The sequence below is a fragment of the Odontesthes bonariensis genome, chromosome 1 (genome assembly GCF_027942865.1).
Source record: "Odontesthes bonariensis isolate fOdoBon6 chromosome 1, fOdoBon6.hap1, whole genome shotgun sequence".
NCBI classification, from domain to species: Eukaryota; Metazoa; Chordata; class Actinopteri; order Atheriniformes; family Atherinopsidae; genus Odontesthes; species Odontesthes bonariensis.
Genome location: NC_134506.1, coordinates 9,571,216 through 9,599,065, shown reverse-complemented (window position 1 = coordinate 9,599,065; position 27,850 = coordinate 9,571,216). Strand labels below are relative to the sequence as shown.

The window sequence follows — 27,850 nt, the reverse complement described above, 5'->3', positions numbered from 1 at the left end:
ACTGTTTGGGCACACAGAGACTGCAGATAGACCAATACCTGTAAAGTAGAGGGATTTTAGTGTATGTTAACAACACATGGTGTAATTCTGGACATTTCAGTGAAAAGGAGTGTCTCAGCATCTCAGATCGAATTGTTCCTGTTCATGTTGTCTACAAAGAAAGTTCTGCTGTGTTACCTGCCAGCGTTGTGTGTGTAATCATCAGATCATTTTGATGGTAAGCTACAAAAACAACACCCCAACCCATTCATGGGGATTACGGAAGATTTCTACCACACCCCTTTCTCTGCCAATCTATTATTTATTCATAACAATAGCCTGTCCTGAATAATAATTTATACGGCAGCAATATAATTTACCTTTAGGGATCAATAAAGTATTATTGAATTGAACTGAATGTAGTTGATATCATAGTGTTGCAGCATTAGGAGGTCGGTAATGCTTATGCTCACCTTATACACTCAATCCCACTTTGTTGTTAAAATGTGATTTTAGACTCGACAAACAAATCCTGAAATGAAAATCAATAATAAACTGTTTTTCCGTACAACTGCACAATTCAGTAAAAACATAGTTCTCAGCCTATTGTCTTAAATTTTTTCAGATATACGTTTGTGAATCTAATAACAAATCAAACAACATGTCCTCCACATATTGACTTGAGATTTATGGCTCTTTGTATATGCTCAATTGTTTTGGGCTTTTTTTCCCCCTCCTAAATACGTCTCATTATACACAATAGTCTCCACAATCCTGCAGGCTTTTCATAGTTCTAATATTTGGTGCACCTGGGTAAAGGTGTGGTGGTGGTGGTAGGAAGACTGTTTATTGCCAAAAGAGGAAAGATGAGCAATTTTCAGAATGCACTTCTACAAAATCACTCCAAAAAAGATGCACTCACTAAACTGTCATCACTAACGTCACCTTTGGCCACCCATACTAATCAAATATAAGCTGCTTATTACTGCAAATATATAATTGCTTATGACTGCATCAGAGAATTATTTCAAATAACATGCCAAATAATGAGCTGAGTAACAACAACATCAACTTCATGTGTTCCTTTTTTTAAAAACCTATTAATATGTTAAAGATATATAAAACAGTACCTCCACTTTTAATTGTACCCACGCACAGTACCCTCTGAAAGTTGAATATGACATTTGGCTTAAGGAAATTTTATTGCCTTGCGATACTGTACGAAAAAGAAATGTAAGAATTCTGGAGGTTACATAGCAAGTAAACTTAAAGTTCAGTGATTACAGACATCTTTGATTCTCCAGATTCCTTTGAACTCTGCCTTTGTAGTTTGAAGGCATGCAGTTCTACATTTGTTTACTTCATGGTTTCACCCTTCTGTCAAGTAAATTCCAACAAAGTTTACTTTTTGGGTCGACGTTGGGTGACTAAAGAGGCCATGACGTGACTGACATAAGTAATCTTTCTCTTATTTTTCCTAAGTACTAGAGATGTGCTTGAGGTCTTGCTGGTAATGTTGGTGAAGCTGCGCCCGGTTAAAGTTAGATGACAACACTGCAAATTGAACTGTTTCCAGATCATCAACTTTGCTTGCATCAAAACACTTCCAAAAAACACTGATCCTCCCTCGTGCCACAGGGTGGGGATTGAGCAAAAAAATTGAATGATTTTATATCCTTAACAATGAACATAAAGACAATTTTGTTCATTGTCAAACATTGCTTTGATTGTCCATAGGAAAGATTTCCAGAATGTCAGAGTAGCATTGTCTGTTGACTCTCTTTTTCATTGAATAAAGAATATTTTACGATTATACTTCATAAGACCCTTGAGAGCCAACAATTTTGGTAACTAACTGGGGACGAGTCCGCATACAGGTGGTAGACTGATCATCTGGAGACCTGGAGCAGGGAGAACAACCTACTGCTCAACACTGTCAAGACAGTGGAGATGGTTGTGGATTTTAGAAGGAGCGCAACCCCACCTGCCCCCAACACCCTGTGTGAATCCCCAGTGAACATTGTGGAGTCCTTCCACTTCCTGGGCTCCATCATCACCCAGGACCTGAAGTGGGAGTTGAACATCAGCTCCCTCATCAAAAAAGCCCAGCGGAGGATGTACGTCCTGAGGCAGTTGAAGAAATTCAACCTGCCGAAGGCGATGATGGTGCACTTCTCCTCTGCCATCGAGACCATCCTCACCTCCTCCATCAGCGTCTGGTACGCTGCTGCCACGGCCCAGGGACAAGGACAGCCTGCAGCGTATCATTCACTCTGCTGAGAAGGTGATTGGCTCCAACCTCCCAAGTCTCTGTACTCCTCCAGGACCCTGAGGCGTGCAGGCAAGATTGCAGCTGACCCCTCCCATTCCGGACACAAACTCTTCGATCCATTCCCCTCTGGCAGGAGGCTGCTGTCCATCAAGACCAAAACCTCACGCCATAAGAACAGTTTCTTCCCCTCTGCAGCTGGCCTCATAAACGAGACCAGAGACCCCCACTGACACTGATCTCCCACCCCCACCACCCTCTGCACATTACATTGATGTGTACCATCTCCTCCAAGGACTGTCTACACAATACCTGTACATATTTATTCCATTGTTTCACTTCCACTTTTACCTACTTTTCTTATCTAATGTTTTTTATTTGATTTTTCAGAAAACAAAGCACCAGCACAGCACAACAAATGCCTTGTATGTCAGGGTGGGGTTTAGGGAAGGACACGGATGCGGACTTAAGAAGAAAGGTTGGTTTATTTAAGGCAAAAATAACAATAACAAAAGTTCAAACTAAAAGCGCGGCTGAGCCGGATTCAGAAAACATAACTGGGAAAAACAAACAAAAGGCTTTCATGGCATGGAATAAATAAATACTTAGCTCTGGTCAGAACAGGTTGTGGCGTGGCATGGCATGAAGGGCAGGTGACAGACAAAGATCCGGCGACAAGACAGGGGAGACAGGAGACTAAATAGAGGGCTGGGAGTGATTGGAGACAATGACAGACAGGTGAGGGGAATTAACTAATTAACAGAGTGAAGGGGAAAACCAATGGCAAGACTGAAAAACTAAACATGAACTGAAAATCAAAACCTGGACCTAAAACATGAAACTAAAACACAAAACTTAAAGTCCCATGGCGTGACATTGTATGTGTAAGTCTACTTGGCAATAAAACTGTTTCTGATTCTAACTATTTAAAGAGCCACAGATTTGTTGTCTGTAACATAGTACATCATCTTGTCTCTTAATCTTATGTTAAGAATTACCGTGCAAGTATACATGGCAGTTGCTCATGGCCATTGAACTGACTTACAGAAAGGCTGTTCCGCAAATTATAATTTTTGTTTCTGACAGAAAGGTCACACAGGTAGCCTTTTTTTTCTGTTTCACTAGTCTGTGGCTTCTCTTATGGGATCATGTTTTCATTCTATCTCTCTACTTTTCTATTTTCTTCATAGACATTCCTCTACTGATTTAAAGTAAGAGGCAGGTATATGTAAAATAGCACCCAGGTAAACTTCGCAGAGGATACCTCACAGAAACACATGGCCCTAATTTCACATATGTCTGTCATTTAGAAAAGATTAAAAAAATACAAAAACTGCAAACTAATAAATTAATATTGTTATTTTTATTTATAGCATGTTCAATTTAATCTTGTTATGTAAGTATTATTGGAACAATATTGATGGGATGGATATCAGTTCTGGCTATCTATGCATATGGATATTTTATACATGCTGTTGTAATACTGACTGATAGGAAATCAGTGTGGATTTTATCAAATAAGCAAAACCAGTCAGCAGCAGTTGCCTACACAGAGACTAACAAGTATACTGTTTTCTAACACTTTTTTCCATTCTCCATCTTAGTGTTGTCTGGGTAAGCAAACTGAATTTAATGATTACATTTTGGGAATAATTTTCCACAAGTGAGCTTAGGCATTAGCCTCCAGAATCTGACCAGAATCTATTTTTCACCCTGGATTTATGCAATGAAAACAAATTTAAACAAAAGGTGAAACAAGAAAGGCTAAAGCGTAATTAGTGGGTTGCTATGTAGGTGAAATAATTTTCAATTGATAGCAGCCAAGTTGGTCTTATGGTAGAGTCCCATCTATTCATTCATTTATTTATTTATTTATTTTCATAATACACCTGTTTTGCCTGTGACTGACGAGCTTTTGGTTAATTTATCACCCTTTTTCCATCAATATGAAATTTACAGCGTCATGCACACAATTTTGCCAGGAGCATTTTGACCCAAGGACACTCTGGGATGATGATGCATATTAGCTTGGTTTCCACTTTAAAGTTGTTGATATGTGGGCTGGTTTGCTTGATATCACAGCAGGTTCCAAGAATCCAGAGCAAAAAATGCTACAAGAGCCGGAGCTAATTTGATAGAGAAGATGCCTTGTGATTCATGCTGATTCCTCCCCCCTCTCTTACAAACACTCCCGTTGGGAGTCCTTCATGCAGTACACAACAGCATTACAGGAAAATATTGGTTGAAGATGGGTAAAACCAAGGTTACACATTTTTCTCTTGTTATTTTCATGCTCAATATGCTGTCTTCTCTGTAGTATATACAGTATGCACTGGACCCTTATGGCTTGTGTATATTCAGTGCTGTTTAATTCAAATCATTAATCAAGATCTGAAGATAAATGTGTGGTATAATTAAACAGCTCAATATACCCGTTTACTTGGACTACTGAATTAACATTGCTTTACTAGGATAGAGGATTGTCACCTTAAAGCGCTGTTTTGATCTGAAGGTAACTTGTGAAATTGACTGACAGATGTATTTTTTTTAAGTGCCTTTCGTGTTTTTTTCAAATGAGGGAGGTTTGGTGCTCTAAACCATTTGGTGCATCAGGTTGAAATGAACAAACTCGTTTTTTTGCTTTGATATAAAATTATTTGGAGAATTTACAGGAGGTGAAAAATGTATGTTTATACTGTGATCTTAAAACAAAATCATTTAATCAAGGTTTTTTCTTAGTATCATAAAAAAATAATTAACTAGTTAAATTGATATCATTATTTTTGGAAGTTTCAAAAAGTCCAATCTGCTGTAGAGACAGGCCAGCATAGTCTCTGGCCTACTTTAACCATAAACCTAATTGAAAGCAAATCCATTAAAATCTTAAATGATTAATCTATGTATACCATATATACCGAAATATAGTTAAAGTGCAGGCTTTGTAGTCTGTGTGAAAGAATCACACAAACATTCGGTTGCACGGAAAGCATGATTAATTTTACCATCAAAATGCTGTCAGAAATACATGAGAAGACCATAGGTCATTCTGGCTTTCAGGTGAATTAAATACAAGCAACTATCTCATCATCAAATAGCTTTCACAATTGGAACCTGTTTGATCAATGAGCCCAATGTACTCTTAGAGAAACAACATAATTAGAAAAAAAAGCAAGAAAAAAAAAGGAACAACAATATCCTTTACCTGACTGATAATAAATAGAGAAGTGTTTACATACAGTTTACATACTTTGATATGAAATTACTCAAAAACTGAAATTTCTAGAAACATTGATCAAATGTGATCATCTAAGTCCAACACTTTTTGATGGAAGATTGTTCCATACAATCTAAATGATCAACATGCAGCTCTTGGGGAGAGTACCTTGTTTTCACTGAAAAATGAATTGTCCTCATGTCCAAAGTGATGGGCAGATATATTTTTAACACAAGCCATTGGAATTACTAGATATGCATTGTGCATCCACATGCTCAATAGGGCAGGCAATGAGTCATTGGCAAATGACAGCAAATCTTTAAACTCGTGTTACCTTTAGGGTATCTGTGGATGATTGAGAGGCAAAGGTGGTAGGTCGTGGAGTCCACTGTCTCTGATTGGATAAAGCATTTGTTTAGGGTAGAAAATACCAACAGCTTCTTAAAGGTTGAATATACCTTTATTTGAATATCAATTGAACAGTTATTCTAATTCTAAAGATACCCTTTTGATAACATCACTGTGTGTGTTGTAATGCAAACTTCAGTGTGCTGTGTTGTGGCAGCCGGTCTTGAAATGCCTGCATGTAAGTGGATCTTCCATGGGTGCCGTCTCGAGCCGACAATTTCAAGATCTTCCTCCCTAAACTAAACCACATGTTTTGGCTGGATGTAATATTTCTCTTTCTTTCTTGAGATAGAGAATCCCATAAGCTTCTGAGTGCTACACGTCAGTTTTTGCTTTGAGTTTTGATTCTGTTTATGGAACTGTCATAACAGCTTTGCTTGAACTCAGTTTGTGCAGCCTTTTGCTTAATGGACAGTTAACGAAATGTGACTTTTCTTTATCCATGGCACTATAGTTATAATCAGGATTCAATAAACCGTCAACCCTATAATCTGTCTTGAAAATTTCAATTCTCTTTGAATATTTGTGTCAGACTCATCATCTTTTATTGGCCACATTTTGTATTAAATTAGTTATGAATTAGAAGGCCCTCTTTTCAAGGTCTGTAGTCATATTGCATTAAGTTACAATGTTTATGTCCTATAGTCTAGGAACTTCCTTCATATTGAGCTAGAATCTAATATGTGATTAAATCAGCCTTTTCCAAAATGACAGCTGAAGCACTGGCCAAGAATGTGATGCATCAGTTTCATGTCAGCAAGGTAGAAAGGGCAGCCTCTTAAGTCCTAAAAGTACTAAGTACTAAAGTCGGAGGAGAGTTCAAAGCTGAAGTTCAAAGTGTTACACTAGGAGACCAAGATAAAACTGTGGTGGGATTTTTTAATAAGAAACTGAATTCAACTATGTTTGTGGGAGATAATGAAAAATACAGCTGAAGGCAAGGGAATAAGTTAGCCTAATTTGTGGCATGCTTGTATACTTGAGAATTCACTCCACCAATGTTTTTTTTTTTTATGGCAAGAAATATAAAGTTAGTTTGCACCACCACTTCTCCTCTACATGTTCTCAATCTGCCACTAAAAAACTTGTAATATTGCAGGTATATTCCCAACATGATTGAAGGTAGGATGTGGTTGTATGGGGAGAACAGAAGTACTGCACTCTGTTTTCTTCTGAGCTTTATGATTACTACCAGAATTGAAATAGATTTCTCTGAACTACTCACCACTTTGCTGCTGCAGCCTTTTTCACTTTGGATTTGGACAAATGACGTAATGAGCCCTACAGCAGAGAAGCATTGATAAGGTGTTGACTGTGTTGTTTGCGTGTGTCTTATCAGATATCGGACTTTCGTCTCAGAGGATGCAGGTCCCAACACGCTTGTTGCGACAGTACTAGCAAAAGACCCTGATGGGGATGGGATCACCTATAAGATCGCCACAGGAAATGAGGAAGGCAACTTTGTGATTGACAACCAAAAAGGTAAGACATGATTTTTTTTCCCTGCAAACTTTCCCAGACTCACTCTGTCCCTCACTCTTGTTCCTTATGTTTGAATATTGGTTCTCAATCAACTTAGTTCAAATGTCACAGTTTGAATTGTTTTTCCTCAGATTTTCACATTCCCCCAGTTGAACGTATTGAGACATGTGGACACTTTGAAGAGCTTGCACACAAAATATCAATAAAAAAAAGCCACTGTTCTACAGAGAACAATAACTCAGTGACTCAAAGAATAGTTAAATATATTTAAATCCTGACATGTTATATCATGAAGATATTAGAATATCAGACACAGTGTGAAGAGTGTTTCCACACTGTCTCTGTTACAGATTACCCTCTGAGCTTTATGGTCTCACATCTCAACTTCCTCTGAGGCAGGAGCAGCAGTGCCAAAAACTGATGAAATAGGAAGCTGGGTTAATGGCACAGTGTGTATCCCTTTGTGTCTGTGGCTCTGTCTGGTGGCAGTTTCCTATGTGTTTGACCCCTTTGTACCATGCAACTCCCTCTGAACCTGTGTCTCACATTATAGGGTAATACAACGACTTTTACAAATTCAATTAATCAAATCTTCAAGGCACATTTGCTCGCTTCATCAGCAATGACATTCACTGTCAGCTCATAGTGAGAGTTTAGTCAGCAGAGAAGACTTACAGGTGTAACTAAATTCCATTGGCTATCAGATGACTGCAGCCTCGCTTTGCCACATATTGATTTGCTCTACTTTTCCAATTTTTCAATTATTCCAGTCTTCCAATCTGCCCTTTCTTTCTAAGGTTTTAGAAAAGGTTGTTTTTATATAATTACAGTCATTTCTTGAGGATAATTCTGTTTTTGAGAAATTCCAATCTGGGTTCAGGTCTCATCACACCACTGAGTCTGCACTGTTAAAGGTACACAACGATATTGCTCTGTCTGTGGATGCCAAGTGCCCTGTTGTCTTAGTTCTGCTTGATCTCACAGCAGCCTTTGACACGGTGTACCATGCAGTCCTCCTGTCACGTCTAAGTAATTATGTTGGCATCTACGGCACTGCATCGAAGTGGTTTGCGTCTTACTTGTCAAGTAGAACCTTTTCCGTTATGGTTGGTGACCTTTACTCTTCCAGTGCTCCTCCCTCCTGTGGAGTCCCTCAAGGATCTATTGTTGGCCCTATCCTCTTCTCATTGTACATGCGACCAATTGGGTCAATTATAGCCAGGTACAACCTTTTTTTCCACTGTTATGCAGACGATTTACAAATTTATCTACCATTGAAGCCAAATAGTAACAGTGCACAATGTTCTTTGTTTAATTGTATTGCTGATATTAAGCAGTGGCTGGCCCAAAATTTTCTTCATTTAAATGATGACAAAACTGAATGCATTGTATTTGGGGATACTGTGACAGCTGGCTTTGGCACCTTGTCTTCAAAGCTTAGTTCAACTATCAGAAATCTGGGAGTGACCTTTGACAGTCATCTGAGGTTGGACAAACAAATTAACAATGTCGTCAGGACTAGTTTTTTCCAGTTGCGTCTCCTGGCCAAAGTTAAAATGTTTTTAAGTCGTCATGACCTTGAGAAAGCCATCCATGCCCTAATAAGTTCAAGGTTAGACTATTGCAATGCACTTTATGTTGGCGTCTCCCAGTCTTCTCTCAGTCGCCTTCAACTTGCAAAACGCTGCTGCCCGTCTTTTAACCAAACACCAACAGACATGTGCACATCACTCCTGTTCTTAACTCCCTACATTGGCTTCCTGTCCTTTATAGAATTGATTTTAAACTTTTAATGTTTGTTTTTAAAGCTCTTAACGGCCTCGCCCTATCATATTTATCTGAGCTTTTAACAGTCCGCAATCCTGGTAGAGCTCTGAGGTCAACAAATCAATTTTTTGCTGGAAGTGCCCAGGTCAGAATACAAACACTGGGGTGACCGAGCCTTTTCCATCGCTGCCCCCAGGCTCTGGAATAAGCTCCCCGTTGAGCTGTGTCTTATTTCTGACCTGGGCCTCTTCAAATCTAGGCTAAAAACCTACTTATTTAGGATTGCTTTTAATACCCAGTAGTATGATGACACTTTTATCTTATTTTATCTTTTTCGATTTTGTTGTATTTTATTGCTTTCACTGTTTTATTGTTTTTACTTATTCTTCTCTTTATTTATTACCTGCTGTAAAGCACTTTGGTACACCGTAAGGATTGTCTTTAAAGGGCTGTATAAATAAAGTACATTTACTTGAGTTTGGTCCCACCGAAGAATATTTGTCCATTATTGGTCATAAATGGTTAACTTTTAATTTGAAGTGCCACAGAAGCACCAAGTCTCGGGACCCAAACCTAATGATGGGTATTTGTCAGTAAAATAAATTGCCTTCTTGAGCAATGATTCTGTACTAAGTATGGCCCATGAATAAAATGTCCTTGTCTTTTATGTTACATGTCAAGAGGTTGCTATTATGCGAAATGTCAGTGTTTCATTTCAAGATTTTTTCAGAATTTTAAAATCTCATTTTACTGTGGAGCAGTAGATTGAGCAGCACATCTCTTTCACAGACACACATGCACACAACACATACACAGAAATACATGACACCAAGTTTCCCGTTTTAATACACACAACCAACAAATCATTACATGAATAGAAGTGTGAGTAAAACCTTGCTGCTTCACATTATTGCTGGCGTATCACTTTTGTTACAAGACACATGGATTTTCAGAACCAAAGGCAAAATCGAGCTCTTTCTGTGGAAGAAAGTCTCTAGCATTGCCCCTCGTTGTCGCAAGCACAGGGAAGGAAAACCTTATGTAGGTGTGTTACTGTGTTGATCGTGATACACCGTGCACTCCACATTTAACAGAAAAGACAAGAACCTGCACAGCAACTGTCAATGAAGACATCCAGAAGCTTGCAATGTAATCATGCCTTTTGTCATTGTAAAATACAGTATAAAAGTATCAAATTAGCTGAAAAGTACTGCGATATAGCAGAAAATCTGATATTGTTCAAACAAACATTTTATAGCAATGTATTTACATTAAATCAAACTACAAACATCGAGACACACACGGATACAAATGTACAAAATAGGCATTTATACCACTAGTCTGCACTAAAACGCGTGAGCCAATGTGTGACACCATAATACATGTAATATGTATCCAATATCTTGTTTCAAACAGCCCAATATTTGGTCATTTGGTCATTTTATGAGTCTTATAATGGAAGGTGAGCACATTGGATTCCACCCTCCCTCTCCAACCTATCTACCCACTGCTACTGATGAAAATCGTTTATTGCCTCTGCTCCTCTTTTGTTGCTGGGTCCCCATCTCCCTGCACATCCTAAATGTCCAACAATCATTCAAGTGATTGTTTTCTTCCCTCCTGGCAAGAGCAGCCTGGCTGGCCCCTGTCCTCATGTTAATTTGCCTGTAACTCACCCCAGAATACAGTGTGTGTCCCTAAGATTTAAGGCACCCATTAGAATCTAAGCAGGCCAGTCGATATGATGATCACGCTGTTCCTATTAAAACCCATAAATACAAAAAGGAACACTCTGTTGGATCAGGGCAAGTATTTACTGACAGTTAAAATATTTTGCTGCTGCCAATAAAAACACTTTTATCATTCAAGTTTTTTAAGGACATTTTGGAAAAAAGGATTCCTTTGAAAGGGACAGGGTAGATGAGTTTGTCTTCATTGAAAACCCAAAGATAACCATTGTCTTGTTTTCATTATGTTATGAAGTGTTTTCTCTTGTTCCCCTTAAGCAAATACTGATATTCTCTTTTATTCTTGGATGCTTTTCCACTTCCCCCTCCTTCTATAGCTAATTTTGTTCACCCCTTCTCTTAACTGTTCCCTTTTGATTGCTTTGATCCATTTTACAATATTTTTTGGGAGGGACAGGAGAAAGTGCTTCCTGTGCCCATCTCCTCTTACCCCTACCCCACTCTGTCTCTCACCCATCATTTGGTTTATATTTCTACGTCTTCCCCTCTGGCTGCCTTCATATCAAGTGACTGCTGCCCACTGACCCCTGAGGAAACATCTTCTCCATCCTCCAATAAGGGATATGATATGTGTTGGCCTCGTTAGAGGCAACACTTACCACCCCCTTCTCCCTTACAGACAAAAATGTACAGTGTCACATTCACTGTACTTTAATGAAACAATGACATATTCATGTAAATAAAATTTCACAGATTTTTATCTTACACATTACCAAATACTCAACATTTATACATAGAAACCAAAAAAATGGCTTGTGCAAATGTTGACACGTACACAACAGCATAGAAACAGCTAGTGACACAATGTCACACAGAGGATTCTAAAGATAATATGTTGATGTTAGAAGTCGTGCATGCACATCCCTACACACACCAACCATAAACATGGGCATAAACCTACAGAACTGAACATGCATTTAATGTATACATGTTCAGTTCTGTAGGAAAACAGATAAAAAATACACACATTGCCCTAATCCATACCGAGGGGACATGTATCTCATATATCAGAACAGACACATTCTGAACGCTTTGTTCTTGTCCATGGAAACCATTTCCATGTCCCATTTTCAACCACTTATCCAACATGTGTCGCTCTCATCTAAGGCTTTTAGGCTCTATTAGATGGTTATGCCTACGAGAGGCTGAGTAAAGCAGGTATCAGACTACAGGGTGCCTCCAGTTCTCCCTACACATGTAACACAGTGGGCTAGGCCATAGCCTGTGTCAATGCCTGCCAGCAGCCTTTACAGAACTGGTCACATTTATCTGGCCCTCTGTCTTAATTCATTAGGCATGATTGCACTCTGAAGCACTGTTGGAGCAGTGTGGGTGGATGGAGAGAAAAAGGTGGACTAGAGCTTACGCTTTGAGTGAATCTTTGGCATGAGTTCTAATTTTGATCTCAAACTTTCTCATACAACTCTTGGGTATCTAGATCATTCTCTGACTACTTCTGTTAAACACCATAGCTGCCCCCCACTTTATTCTGCATCTGTCAGAGCTATTACCAGTGTTTTACCACAGCAGTACTACTACTACCAATAATACTATCCACCCATTCATTTTCTATACCCGCTTAATCTGATTCAGGATCATGGGGATGCTGGAGCCAACAGGTTGCCAGGCCATCACAGGGCCACACAGAGACAAACGAGACAAACTATGCATGCTCACGCACACTCCTAGGGTCAATTTAGAATCACCAATAAAATAAAAATGCATGTGTTTGGATGGTGGGAGGAAGCCAGAGAAAACCTGGAGAGAACCCCCACATACATGGGGAGAACATGCAAACTCCACACAGAAAGGCCCAACCAGGATGCACACCAGGAACCCTCTTGCTGTGAGGTGACGGTGCTAACCTGCACAGTGCATTCGTCTTTTTGTGGCACTGTGTAGTACTAACTTGACATGATGCATGCTGGTCCTGAAGCAATGCATGAAGTCTTGTCCAAGTCTTGCCGATGCTGAAGAGCGTCACTTTGTCACATGACAATAAAGCCTCATAGGACCAAGAGCTGCAGGCGGCACAGTCAAGGTGTCACAACTGCTCACCACTGGCTAAATCAGCTGAGATGACTCTCTATGATTGCACAGTTCTGCCTGGATTGGCAGAAGGTTTCACTTAATTACTTAAGGTTTCATTATGTGTCATTAAAGGCTGCCTTGACAACAGATGATGTCACTGATTTACGTAACATTAAAAGGTTTACATCTATCGCCAACAAATCTTTCCAAGTCAGGGACTTTTCTAAGCAGAGATCTAATAAAACAATGCTCTACACTCAGCAGCACAAAAGCAACATCTAGAAAGAAAACAATCTAGGGCTCAAGACAATGATACAGCATCACACGTTTTCAGTACTGTAGGTTATTTATGATTGCTGGTTGCTATCAGTGCCAGAGAGTTGTCATTTTTGTGATTGAAACTCAGTGTTAACTGGAGTATGACTCTGTCCTGGCAAAAAAATGATAAATGTTGAAAAAGTTGTTGGCAGATTTTTTTATGGATCAGGCTCAGTGATTGATTGAATGTTAATTTTAATCATAAAAACAAGATGATAAGCATACAAAGATTATTGTGCTGCATTCTATCTCACAATAATGCTCCCATTTTGTCTTCTCTGATAGATATAACACAACCTGTTCACAGTTGTCAGTTTACTACTAAAGCCCAGACTGGCTCTGCCTGTCAGTGTGGGTGTTCAGTTCAGCTTTACATAAGTGTACATTTGGTCCCTTGATTGTAGAAAGTTACTCCCCACTGCTTCAGTGTAGGTCTCAAGAGGTGCAACAGTAGCCCAGGTCCTCCTGTCAACAACCACAGACTTCTTCAAGTTAGCAAAACAGGCTTTACGATCACAAACATTCCATAGTCCAAGCTGCACAAGTCGTTTTAATCCTTCACCTACGCACTTCTGCATAAAAAAATTGTGGGTGCTTCACAGTTGTATTTTATCCTTTTTAAAGTTCAAGAGAATCTGATGTTAAAAGGCAATTCTACTTTTAAAAAAGCAACAAAAATGAAAGCATTACATTTTAATAGACGATAGACGACTTTATTAATCCCTTTTGAAGGTTCCCCCAGGGAAATTGAAATCTCCATCTCACTCATGCTCAGCACTGTTACATACAGAAATGTACAGAAGAGACAAAAGTTTAAAACACCCAACACCAGCACCTGTATAAGGATGATAATAATAATGATAATAATATAATATAATATAATATAATATAATATAATATAATATAATATAATATAATATAATATAATAGTAGTATACTAGTAATAGTAATAATAATAATACTAATGATAATAATGATGCTAATAATGACGCTGAACAGGCTTCTCTGGCCTCTGATGACAGTGTGCAGAAGGTGGCTGGCCTTGTCCAGTCTAGCCAGGAGTTTGTGCATTATTCTCCTCTCTGCCACTGTCGCCAGAGGGTCCAGCTTCGTGCCAACCACGGAGCCGGCCCGCCTGATCAGCTTCTCCAGCCTGGAGAAGTCTATCTTTGAGGTGCTCCCTCCCCAGCACACCACAGCGTAGGACAGGACGCTGGCCACCACAGACTGGTAAAAAATCCCCAAGAGCTTCTTGCAGATACTGAAAGATCTCAACCTCCTCAGGAAGTACATCCCACTCTGGGCCTTCTTGTATAGTTGCCTCGTTTTGCTCGTCCAGTCCAGCCACAGCCCAAGATATTTTTAGGTTTTCACAACATCCACGTCCTCCGTTCCAACAGAACTGGTCTAGGACTGGGTCTGTCCCTCCCGTAGTCTTTGAGTCGTTGAGCTGCAGATTGTTCATGTGGCACCAGACAACAAAGTTCCTCACCAAGCTCCTGTACTCCTCCTCCCCGTCGTCTCTGATACACCCCATGATGGCTGTGTCATCTGCAAACTTCTGGATGTGACACAATCCAGAGTTGTAGCAGAAGTCTGCGGTGAACATAGTGAAGAGGATGGGGGACAGTACAGTCCCCTTATGCTTTTTTTCAAAGTCACTGAGTAATTGTGTTAAATAATCATGAACATAATATTGACCAGAATGAGCAAGTCTATGATCTTTGTGTAACTAAGCTTCCTGTTAAGTTGTCAAAGTTTTCATCAACTTTCTATGCTGAAAAAATAATTACAAATGTTAATTGTTAATTACAAATGTATAATTGCAATTTTATTCCACAAAACTCTATTATTTTGTAAAAAAGGACAATATCTTGATGTCTTTGGGATTGGGGAGAGAGAGGCATTTAGTCTGTTGTATAATTGATGGACACTAGGAGGAACTTTATTGAGTTCAATAATTTATTGTTTCATTAAATGTGAAGTGCACAAAGGAAGAAAAAAAACCTCACTACTAGTTAATAGCATAAAACAAACATTGGTGAATATCATGAAAAGCATAATGATTACCTTCATTACCTTTAGTACATCTCAATTAGTACTAAAGCAGCCATAATGTCGTGCTCTAGCCGGTATTCCCTCAAGATCAGCTGCTGCTGTGAGCTGCCTGAGACTTCACCTCTTACATTGCCGACAGTTCTCATTCTCATCATATAAAGTCAGCTGCAGGTAGCTGAAGATGCTTTTATCCACCTTTAATTTGGAGCAGCAGTGAATAAAAGTGAGCAGCTTACCATGCTTCTTGTTTGTTCCCATGTTTGGAGTTGTTGTTGTAGCACATAAGCAGTATCTAATTTGGCACTATCATAAAATATGTATCTCATATTGGTTGTAACTGTAATGCTCACATTCATGAGGGTGTAAGCGGTGTGACTGGGTATTTTCTGTTGACACAGCCATGGTGCTTTGTCTGAAGGTTTAATGTGTTTGTACTGAGGCACTCCATGGAAACTTAAGAAAGGGGACAGGTTTAGTTAATGTTGAAGCATGCATACATCTTTTTTTTTAGGCTTATTAGGAACAGAAATGTTTATTACTGTACGTACTGTATGTTTGGGTAGGTAGCGCAGTCCTGTTGTTTTTAGATTAGATTGAGCTACTTTGTTTGGTTTCTTTGTTTGGTCAACACTCACAGGCCCTGATTTTCAGTTGCAGTTTTGCTTTTGTTGTTGTACACTTTAATTTTTAAACCAAATAATACATTTCATTACTTTCTAACCAGCAACATCTAGTTTGACAGTCCTTTCCATTTTCTGGCTGAGCTGGGTTGTAGCACAGGCTTAGTAGTAGTGGCAGTACATTGTAATCGTCTCAAAGTGGCTAACAGTGACAACTAGATGTGTATCTGACAGATAACTAGCTGTCTAACCTGTTTCCATCATCGCTTGATGTCAGAATTTGCAGCGCTCGTGCTGCTAACTCAGAGAAAAATAAAAAGACGATGACCTAGATGGATTTTGTAAAGGGAAAAGTTTCAAATTTCAAAGGGGCTACAGACCAGCGCAGAGAATCTGATTTATACGTGGTGGATTGAAGATTTCATATCATGTTTTTAGGAGTCAGAATGTGCACTTACTTACTTTAGTTACACACTGTGGCTTATTTATGTGACTACGTTAGAGTGATTGTGTACCTAGTGAGAGAAGTGGATGCTTGGTGGATTGATTTTGTTCAGAGCCGTGTTGATAAAGAGCTCAAAATTACCACCAACACACTTCATTTTCCCTCCGACGGTTTTTCAAATTTCCACCTGAGAAACTTCTGCTAAAGTTTATCATACCTGGTGTATCCCCGCTAGCCGCCTCACGTCGTGTCAACAAAATTGCAGGACACGCTCGCTATGTAAGTGTAGGTTCCATTATAGGCATAACAACTTTGGCAACTTAGTCAACAGTTGGAAGGTAACTGAAATACTGTATTGAGATACTGAGATAATTCTGGCTTGCATTGAGATTGTATAGTTTCTAATATTGGGAGGCCCCATCCTCCTTGTTCTTTTGGTAGTTGTAGAATATCTAATTTAATTTTAGGCTTTCTGCCAGCACATATAAAGCTTTATTTTTGTCTTTAATGTTGTTTCTCTTCAGGGATATAAAGAGCATAGATAAAGGATAAGTTATTTTCGGGAGGATTATTTGTATTTGTTTTTTTTTGTATTTGTTTATTTATTTCAAGCCAGAATTTAAACAATAAATTAAAAAAATATATATATATATATTTATAAATAACAGTCACTTATGCCCACTGGGCATAGAAAACAACAAATGATAAATTAAACAACAGAATACCAGCTTGAAAAGGAGTGGGATGAAGACAAGCTTATTTACTCCCACCACCATCCAATCCGCAATAGTTTACATGTTTTCAATTCCCACTATACTCCGTAGTCAACTGCATCAACAGTATTCATAAGTTTACATATAATATACATCACTGCAACATATAGCCATAACATACACCTATTATATATCACACATACATACAACAGTATTCATATGTTTACCTATACTATATGTTGCGGCTTTTTACTCTCTCTTGCGTTGTTTTTTTTTTACAGCAGAAGACGGTCACGGTTGGCAACTTGCCGTTTATTTATGTCAATAAAATGGAATATACCTGGTGGAGAATTAAGACAATCAGTCCCGGTTTCCTCACACACACACACAGTATACACATCAGGGAGACAGCAAGGTCCGACTGCTCTTTTTAGTATTAAAATGAACGTACATGTCAATAAAGTGGAATATACCTGGTGGAGAATTAAGACAATCAGTCCCGGTTTCCTCACACACACACACAGTATACACATCTGAAAATGTGAACGAAAGTCCAGGTTAGCTAACGACATGCAGCACTAGCCATTTTATAAACAGAAAAAGACAAAAATACCATCAACATTTATGGAAAAGAACGTGCTCAACCGTTTGGGAGCTATAGCTTTATAAAATACAACTTAAACAACAACTTAGTAATAAAATTAAAGTAATTAATATAAAACAAAAGTTAAGCTCATAACTTGTGCACCTACCAGGGAGACAGCAAGGTCCGACTGCTGTTTACCCCGGGGTGCACAACCCTAATCTCCAGGGGTGCTGCATTTAAGTACCATAGGACTTATTTTGTGTGCGAGTTGAGTTTTATGGCATGTGGAATCACACTACACCTTAACTCCGTTACATATACATTACTGCAACACATAGCCATTACCTACACCTATTATATATCACACATACATACTATACACACGTGATCACCCCATCGGTCATCATCACCATCACCCCATACTCATCATTATTTACCAATTATTATCCTCAAAAAGCAAAACAAAAATAATGATGGTACCTGCGAACACCAAGTAACAGTCAAACGCCCCTGTCTTCATTCCCATACCGTAACAAAATCATTTCCTTGTATTTTGTTTTGAATTGATAAATATTTGGACACTGTTTGTACTCTAACCCCAGTCGATTCCACAGTTTAACGCCACATACAGACACACACATACTTTTCCTTGTGGTTCGTACTTTCCGGACATAAAAGTTACCACACCCCCTCAAATTATAACCCCTTTCTTTCTGTGTGAAAATCTTCTGAATATTACTAGGTAATATACTTTTATAAGCTTTGAATAGAAGTTGCGCATTATAGAAGTCAACTAAATCTGAAAATTTTAGCAGCTTAGACTGCAAAAATAAGGTATTTGTGTGATCAATATATCCTACCTTATGTATAATTCGTATTGCACGTTTTTGGAGTATAACAAGGGGTATCATCTTAATAAGATTGATTCTGCCAAGAAAGGATACAGGAAGCTTTTTCCAGCCTAACATCTTGTCTTTAATGTGTTCTACCATGGGTTTAACATTTTCAGCATAAAGTTGACTAATTTTAGGTGTTATTTTAACCCCAAGATATGTGAAACCATCCGGTGCCCAGCGAAAGGGTTTTACAAAGTCAGGTTCACATTCATATAAAAAACCGAGGGTCATAATTTCAGATTTTGTAAAATTAACCTTGTATCCGGAAATTTGGCCAAACTCTTTCACACACTTGAATAGTCCAGGTATTGAGTTTGATGGGTCTGTTAATGTCATGAGTATATCGTCCGCGTACAATAGAATTTTGTGCTGTGTTGTTCCTATCACCGTTCCTTTGATGTCAGAGTTTTGCCGGACAGCAATTGCTAGTGGCTCTATAGCTAAAGAGAACAGCAGAGGTGATAGTGGTGACCCTTGAGCTGTACCTCTGTTAAACTGAAATTGGGCAGAAATTAGACCATTTGTTGAAACTGAGGCAGTAGGCATTTTATATAAAAGCCGTACCCATCGGACAAAATCTGAATGGAAACCAAATCTTTTCAACACCTCAAGCATATATTTTCGTTCAACACGATGGAATGCTTTCTCGGCATCCATCGTTACTATAGCGCTTGGAGTTTGGTGGAAATTAAGATAGTGAATAATATTAATGAACCGTCTTGTGTTATTTGATGAGGTACGGCCTCTCATAAATCCTGTTTGGTCTGCATTAACTATATCGGTCACCATTCTTTCTAGTCGATTAGTCACTATTTTTTAAAGGATTTTAACATCCATTCCATATAGACTAATCGGGCAATAGGAGGTGCATAGTTCTGGGTCTTTCCCTTTTTTGGGGATGACTATGATATGAGCTAAGTACATAGATTTAGGGAGTTCCTCCTCTTCAAAAGATTTGTTGAACACACGTTGTAGTAATTTATTAATTTTGTGTTTCATCTTTTTATAGAACTGTACACAGAACCCATCAGCCCCTGGGCTTTTACCTGACTGGAGTGAGGAGATTGCTTTATCGTTTTCTAATTCTTAATTAGATCCATCCAACAGTTTAGCTCGTTCTTCTGTTAGCTGAGGCATCTGTAAACCGTCAAAAAAATTACTACTGGTAGATGTATTGCTGTCTAACTCTGAGGTATACAGCTTTTCATAAAATTTCTGAAAGCAGTCATTGATCTTAGTATCATTACTTTGACAGATTTGATCCTCATCAGATACTGCAGGAATAAAAGTTTTTTGAGGAGAATTTCTTGCAAGATGAGCTAAGAACTGGTTTAGCTTATTTCCAAATTCAAACAGTCTTTGTCTAGCAAACAAAATATCAGAGTCAGCCTTCTTTGTTAGTAAGTTAGTCAGCAGTAGTCTTGCCTCCTTTCTTTAAGCACCCCATCCGATTTGGATCTTTGAAAATCTTTCTCTAATTTTTTGATTCTCTTTTCAATTTGTGATTGTTCTTGAATGCGCTCTTTTTTTCTTCTTACTAGAGTATGATATAATCATGCCTCACATGTAAGCTTTATAAGCTTCCCACACCAGTCTTGGGTCAGAGTCATTGCAGTCATTTACTTCCAGATACAGGTCTGTTTGCATTTCCAGGAATTTGATGAAATTATCATCATGAAACAGTGATGCATTAATTTTCCAAGAGAATGATCGCTCTGCTGGCCTAAGAGGCTGCATTTTCAGAGTGACAGGAGCATGGTCTGAAAGGACAATGGATCCAATATCAGATTGTTCTGTTAAATGGGCTAGGTGTTCAGATATAAATATATAGTCTATTCGTGAGAATGACCGGTGAGGTGGAAAATAAAATGTGTAACTTTTATTATTAGGATTCATGTATCTCCACCCATCTAACAAGTTAAACATCTCAAGAAAATTTTGTAGTGCTCTGCCAGCTCTTGACTGATCTTTGTGAGGAGGGTCTCTATCCAAAGAGGGGGAAAGATGGCAATTAAAATCGCCTCCAATTATCATATTTGCAGAGACCATTTCAGCGATTTTACTGAGTAGTAAGGCAAAAAAGTCCTCGTCATAGACATTAGGAGCATAAACATTTCCTAGCAGTACTGATTCTCCGTATAATTCTCCTTTTACTAGGGCTATCCTTCCCTCTGTATCTTTGTAACCATCTCTTGCTGTAAATGGCAACAATCTATGAACTAATATAATTGCACCCCTTTTATCGGTAGAATAAGATTTGAAATATACCTGTCCTACGCATTCCCTGAGATATTTCTTGTGCTCCTCTTCATTCAAATGGGTTTCTTGGAGAAATGCGACATGTACATTTTCCTTTTTAAGATGGTTTAGAACAGCTTTCCTTTTGACAACATTATTGGAGCCCTTGATATTCCATGTACAAAACTTAATATTGAAAATAATATAAAATTATATCATGCTGCATAGTCTTCTGTATCTTATTAATTAGTTTGGATCTGTTTTTTAACCGAAATCCTGCCTGGACAAAAAAAAAAAACAACAAGAAACACAAGAACAACCCAAGCAAAAAGAAACTAAAGCTTGGATAAGACCTACCAAACGTGGCTGAAACAGAGCCAATAAAAAGAAAAAAACAAAAACCCTGTCATACTATAGCAATTCCCTATAGCTAAGGGAGGTGAGAGAAAAAAAAAATGTAGAAAATTTGCGTCAGGTCTCCCCATCTGGATTATGTCCTAATCATAATGCCAGCATGTCAACGATTAGGTAAAAATTATGCGGAATTTACTGTTTACTACTAAGAAATACACATGTACAAGTGTGATGACGGTACTTTTAAGATGAACAGAAACTATCCTAATGTTATGTAGTACCCACTGTCCACTGTGCAAGTATTTTCCCTAAGAAGTTGTATTTGAGGTAGATACAGTTTACCTGATTACAGGTGGATTGTTACAGTCACTGTGTCTTCACGTAGTCGTTGATTTCCTCCGTTGTGGAAAGAGGGATCGGTTTCCCATTTTGAGGGAGAACCTTAATGACAGCTGGATACACAAAAGCGTATTTTATCCCCGCTTCCCGAAGCCTTCTGCGCGCATCTGTGGATTCTTTCCGTCGTTTCACAACATCCGCAGAAAAGTCCTGGAAAAAGGACACTGCTTGACCATCCACGTGACTCTGCCCTTGTTTCTTGCTGCACGTAGAATCCTCTGTCTATCCGTGTAGTCGTGAAGCCTCAGCTTTTCTGACATCTCTGGTTTCAGGATGCCAGCGAGTTTGGTGTCCAGCATCTCGTTGATGTTACTCGTCAACTGTCGAACATCTGCGCTGTCACTAGTAGGGCTGGCGGGCTCTTTCTGGGGCTCGACACTGCATTCTGGCTCCTCCAGCTCTGGCTCTGTGTCGTCGTCTGGGTTAGTTAGCGCTTCGTTAGCTAGCGCCTCGTTAGCCGCCACCTTGTTCTTTTTCCTAGTATCTCTCTTCTTGGGCTTGGTGAAAAGGTTTTCCAGCGACATTTTCAATGTCTGTGTAGGTTTAGCAATTGTTTAAACCTAGTTTTAGCAACGGATAAACCGAGAAAAATTGTTTTAGTTACCTCCAGTGAGGTGACCGACAGAGGTGCGTCTATCCTCGTCGGTGCATCACGTGACCCCCTGCTTTACTCAGATTTTGAGAAATGACATGTCCTCTTGTGTTGTAACTGCTGGTCATGTTAAAGGGAATGTTCGGTTTTCTTAAACCTGGACCTTATTTCTGGCATACAAAACGTTCATCTACTCACCGATAACAGTTTGGTGAAAGTAGGCATCCTTCGGAAGATATTTAGATCCCTTGAGATCCGTGTATATCCATATAACGGGAGAGAACAGGGCACAGACAATAAAGCCTCTAAATAGGGCATTATCTGTCTTTATGCTACTGCTAGTTTGGTGCAACAAGGCAGGATATTTATCAGATTTTGACGACTTGGATGATGACTTGGACGTTGGACGTCCTTACCGGAGTGAGTGAGCTGTGCTGCAGCGGCGCACGTATTGTAAATGCCCTGTATTTTCATTGCCCTGTATTGTCTATGCCCTGTTCTCTCCCGTTATATGGATATACGCCGATCTCGAGTGATCTAAATATATCTCCCGAAGGACGCCAACTTTCACCAAACTGTTATCGGTGAGTAGATGAACGTATTTTATGCCAGAAATAAGGTCCAGGTTTAAAAAAAACAAACTTCCCCTTTAATGTTCTTTTAATTTGACCCACTGAATGCATTTTTGCAGGATTATTTAAATATCTCAGACACCAAGGCTAACTGTGAGATACTTCTAGTGAATGCGGTAGAAGTCAAATGAAAATTGTCACTGTGTTCACTTTTCAAATACATTGTAAGCTAGTTAATGAATTGCCTGAACATTTGGGCTCAAAAAGGATGGATTTCATTAATTTCCGTGACTTCTGCTGGCACTTACCAGCGCATGTATGAATGTCATCCCTTGTCAGATAATTGGAACCCTTGATTATAGTTTTGAAAGAATTTCTGTTTAAATGGAAAGGTACTTTGTTATTTTTTTTTTACATTTTTTATCAAACCCAGTTGGATGCTGCTTTTGTGGCAAATAATGGTTCTAATTTTAGTCTAATTTTAGCCTCCTATTTTTTCTTTTCTTTTCTTTTTGCAACCCCTACCTGTGGGATGTGCTCGAAAGCTAATTCAGCCCAAACCGTCCTTTGCCGATGACCTGTTGCTGTGATTGTTTTTTTGGGCTGTGACTAAACAATGTAGGAATATGGTAAACTTTTAATTCTGCAGTCATTCTTGATTAACAATTAATACAGTTGAATACATCATAATTGATATTCTTGACAATATTTGTATAAAGACTTATCCTTTTTAAAGGAGTTCCACGACTTAAGGTTAAAGCCTTCTTATTTTATGTATTTATATAAATATTTTATGTATGGATGGTTGTGGCACAATCACAGGATTTTTCTTATTCAAAGCATCTTTTACATAGTTCAACATTTAAAGCTCATCCCCCATATACACTGCTGGTATGACTTATTGTTTTTTGTACACACCTTTCTTGCACAGTGTCCACTTTTCATACATTTCTTGTCTGATTCTCCTTTCACAAGTGACCAGGAATTTTATAAAAATTGTTTAAAAATGTAGGTTATAGTTTTTTTCATTTTTAACTTACAGTAAACAACAGACAGAGGAGGCAGTTACTTATTATAGAATGCATTTAATGTGACTTCCTGTTTAGTGAATATTGAGTCGTCCTTGACTTGGGGTTGGGTACAACTGCAATTAACTACCGCCAAGGCTCAACCCTCAAACTTGAAAAAAAGCTTTAAACTTAACATAGTGCTGTGTATCACAAAGGTCAATTCCAAGTTTGTACATTAGCTGGGTCTGTTTTGTAGTTTTTGTGAGCTTTGCAGTTTGTGCTGGCTTCGGCCTGAAAATACAACCAAAATCCAAGGCACTGTGTTACTTTCTATTAGTTGTCTCAAATGAATGCCTGAAATGTTCAATAGTAAATCTTTCTCTGAGGAGTTAAACTGTGAGTTAAAGGAATTTGTGGTAAAGATTATTATTATACAGCCAATAGAACTAAAAATAGTGAAGCTGAATGCATGTAGTTGTTGGCCCCAAACTGCAGAATCTGGACTTCCTTCACCTCCAGCAGGCAACACACATTTCTATGATGGAAAAATTAGGCTTTGAAGCAAAATGATTATGTACAGGCTTTCGCAAAACATTGCCCCTTTTTAATTTATCTGCTTACACAGTACAGGATGTAGTATGACATGAAAAATGACAACTTACTGCTGCACTTTTTATGCTTAACATAAAGCTCTGCAGTAACAGTTGCTGAATAGTGTCTCTTCTATATTGTCATGAATGTGGCTATATTAATACTTTTTTTGTGTCTGACACTATGTACATTAAACATCTTTCTTCAGAAAGAGATTTCTTCTTTTACACCTACAGTACAAAATGTAAGTGTTGCTCTTTTCTTGGCTCTCTATTTCAATCTTTCCCCCCTAAAAACAAGCATGTATGCTTGTATCCATGAGTTCAGATGGGATTGTTTTTCACAACAATCTCACTCACTCACTCACACACACACACACACACACACACACACACACACACACACGTACTTAACTGTGAGCAGTAGGGCAACAGAATCAGCATTTTTTGACAAACACCTCGCAGCAGACACCCCCTCCATGGCAACCCTCCATCTCTTGTGCAATAACGCAGAAAAGGGACACACTGTGCCAGTGCAGTTAAACAATCATAACATTTTGTAACAGTAACATTAAGCAGAGAGAATATTTTCCTGTTTTTTTCATCATACTTGTAATTTATTCAGAACCTTGTACAAATCTTTTGATTATTGTCTTCAGTCTTCATGTTTCATTCAGGTGTAGTCACTGTTATCAGAAAATTGCACGCACAGATATACACAAAAACAGGATGAAAAATAAAAATCATGAATCTTCTGACTGCAATCTGTCTCATCAGTTCCCTTGGTCTGGAAAACAGAGATAGAAGAGTGAATAGTACACATACATGCATGTCTGTGATAAATGTACATATGAATGCAATTTCAGGGTCTCTTGTGAAACAGCAATCAAATGAGCATGTGACACCAGTAGCATCTGCCCCTGTCTCTGAAGATAAGGAGGATGTAATAAGTGTGTCCACACTTTAAGCCCACACACACTTTTACGCCAACACACAGACAAAGTAAACATAGCACCAAATGATGAGATGCATACAGAGTGGGAGAGTCATTCAAAACAGAGAGTGGGATGGAGATGAGGTGCATGCACCAGACTGAAAAAGTCAGTAAGAGAAAGGATGGAATGGGATGCTATAATGACAGTGCTAAAAGGGAATACCACTCAATGTTCCTCTCATATATTGTGTTGTCATAATCAATGATAAATGTGTCAGAGCTAACAACTGAAATCAGAAAGCCACAGTCCACTAGAAGCTATTTTCCCTTATTTCATCATATGCATTGTTCCTTTTCCAACCGATGAGAGAGGTTGAAGTATTTTGTGAGCTGCGTATGTGTGTGCGTGTGTGTGAATGTGTATGTGTGATCAAATCCAGAAGGGTCTTAGTGAGTTTATTCTTAAAAAATCATTCTGCACACCTTTCGGTTTTATCTTGATCGACATATTTTCAGTTTATGTTTGTTTATTTTCTAAATAATTTAGATGAATGTTGAAAAATGGATTGCATTCTATAGGACTTGCTGCAAAATGATGAATAACTGACTTTATCCCCACCATTTACCACAGTTTTAGAAATACTAAAAAGGGAAGTTTTAAGTTCCAGTTGAACTGGAACTCTGGATTTGAGGCAGAGAAATTAATTTTGTATATAGAATGACATATTGTTCAGAATACATTGAAATATAGAGAATCAAAACATACATTAATTTCCCAATATATCATCTGTTAAAGAAATATTGATACATTATTTTGCGTGCTCATTTATATTTGATACTTGAATGCAAAACTGGATGGGTTTTTCCCAACTTTTTGTGCATCCCAAAATGAATGGAGGCCTGACAGGAATGTTATCACCACCATCCTGACAACACTCACTGTGATGGACACTATGGTTAATATGGCTGCTTACAATCAGGCTGGACCTCCCCCGCTCAGACCATTAATACTGGTCAGTGCTGATTGGGACCACTCCACAGACTTGACGCTCTCACCCAGCCCACTGCACATATTGATTTGGCTTTTGTCAAAGTTGCTTGTGTCAGCTCATGCTCATGCAACATGTAATATACCTCAGTCCTTGAAGGGCAGCTTTGTTACAAGATAGCCATTGTTTGCTTTGCTAGTGGTCATAGTGTTTGGCTCTTTGATGGACTGTAAACTGTGTAACCTGAGCAGTTTATTCTGTCTAGTACATTTATTCAGCAGAAGTGTGTCCCCTTGATTTTGTGATACATGTCAGTACAAATCATGATGCCATGGCAACTAAACGGGACTACTGAACTGATATTTGTAGGACGAGAAAAACATGTAACCCCCATGGACAAATTTCAAAGATTTTTTATTGATGTTGTCAGGTTAAGTCTACTAGGAGCGAGTCTTACATATGTTATATTATCGACAACAGAGTGTGTGTTAACCACTGTGAATGTTATGTTTGGCTGAAGGTTTGATCCGGCTGCGCTCCAGCCCACCACCTCGCCTTCAAGGTGTTGAATATGTCCTCAACGTAACTGCCACTGATGACAATGCCTCAGGTGGACCTCAGGCAATGACATCCGCAGCCCAGGTCATAGTTGGAGTGGATGATGTGAACAACAACAAGCCTGTCTTTGAGAAGGTGAGATATGCAGTCACATGCATGCATCATTAAGTGTTGTTTATGCTGGCTCATTACTTGCTTTGATACGAAAAGGTGTTTTATTAGCACCTGCTCTTCTGGTGGCAATGCAGTTTTTCTCTTCTTTGACGCCTTTTTGAGACCGTATTTTTTTCTCTTCAAATTTTCTTTCCTCCATCATTCCTCTGTATCTGTGTCTTTGTCTTTATATCTCCTCTATTCATTAGCCCCTACCTCTCCTCTCCAGAGGAGCGATTAGTTAGTTTGACCCTCATCTCTGCTTTCACATCTCACTCCTATATCATCTCAGTCTTTTAATTAAGGCTTTAAGGGATGTGGGAGAAATCCCAACCGGCCTACTCTAGAGGAGCTACGTCTCCACCTGCTTTTTTCTCGCCATGTTTCAATTTTAAATTAGGTGACTTTTCTGCCCCCTGAGATATGACTTGCCAAGATTAGTAGAGGGGTTGCTGAGTAAAGCTTGCCCACTCTCTCACGAGAGCAAAGTGTTTCCCCCTCTGCTTTATGTCTTTGTAGAGAGAAACAGAGGGACAATGAGATGACAGAAAAAAAGAAGAGGGATTCATCGACCAGATTTTGTGTGTTCCATACATATAATCGCTATTATTATTATTTATCATGATATATGTATCATTGAAAATACTGCCATGGGTCTAAAGTCTAGATGCCAGTGGCAGCAGAGTTAAAAGATGACCGAGAGGCTGGAGATGGGAAAATGGCAGTGATAAAGAGAAGAGACCTACAGGAACACAACAAATTTATTAATAAGGAATAGAGAGTGAAAGAGAACCGATCTTCCTCTCCGAAGGTACACCCAAGCAGAAGAGTAAAAAGAAAATTCTGGGGCTTAAAAGTAAAGAGATGCTGAGTGTTGATTCTTAGTGAAGACATCGTATGATAGTTGATGTTTCCTCTGTCCCCGGT

General features: G+C 38.7%; 1 protein-coding gene across 1 annotated transcript in view; it reads left to right on the top strand.

Annotated features, from left to right (window-relative positions):
* Window positions 1-27,850, top strand: part of LOC142383713 (neural-cadherin-like) — a 371,241-nt gene that overhangs the window by 143,723 nt on the left and 199,668 nt on the right. Inside the window, exons 7-8 of the mRNA XM_075469412.1 lie at window positions 7,210-7,352; window positions 26,733-26,905. Of these exons, the coding sequence (XP_075325527.1) occupies window positions 7,210-7,352; window positions 26,733-26,905 (316 nt within the window). The remainder of the gene's footprint in view (window positions 1-7,209; window positions 7,353-26,732; window positions 26,906-27,850) is intronic.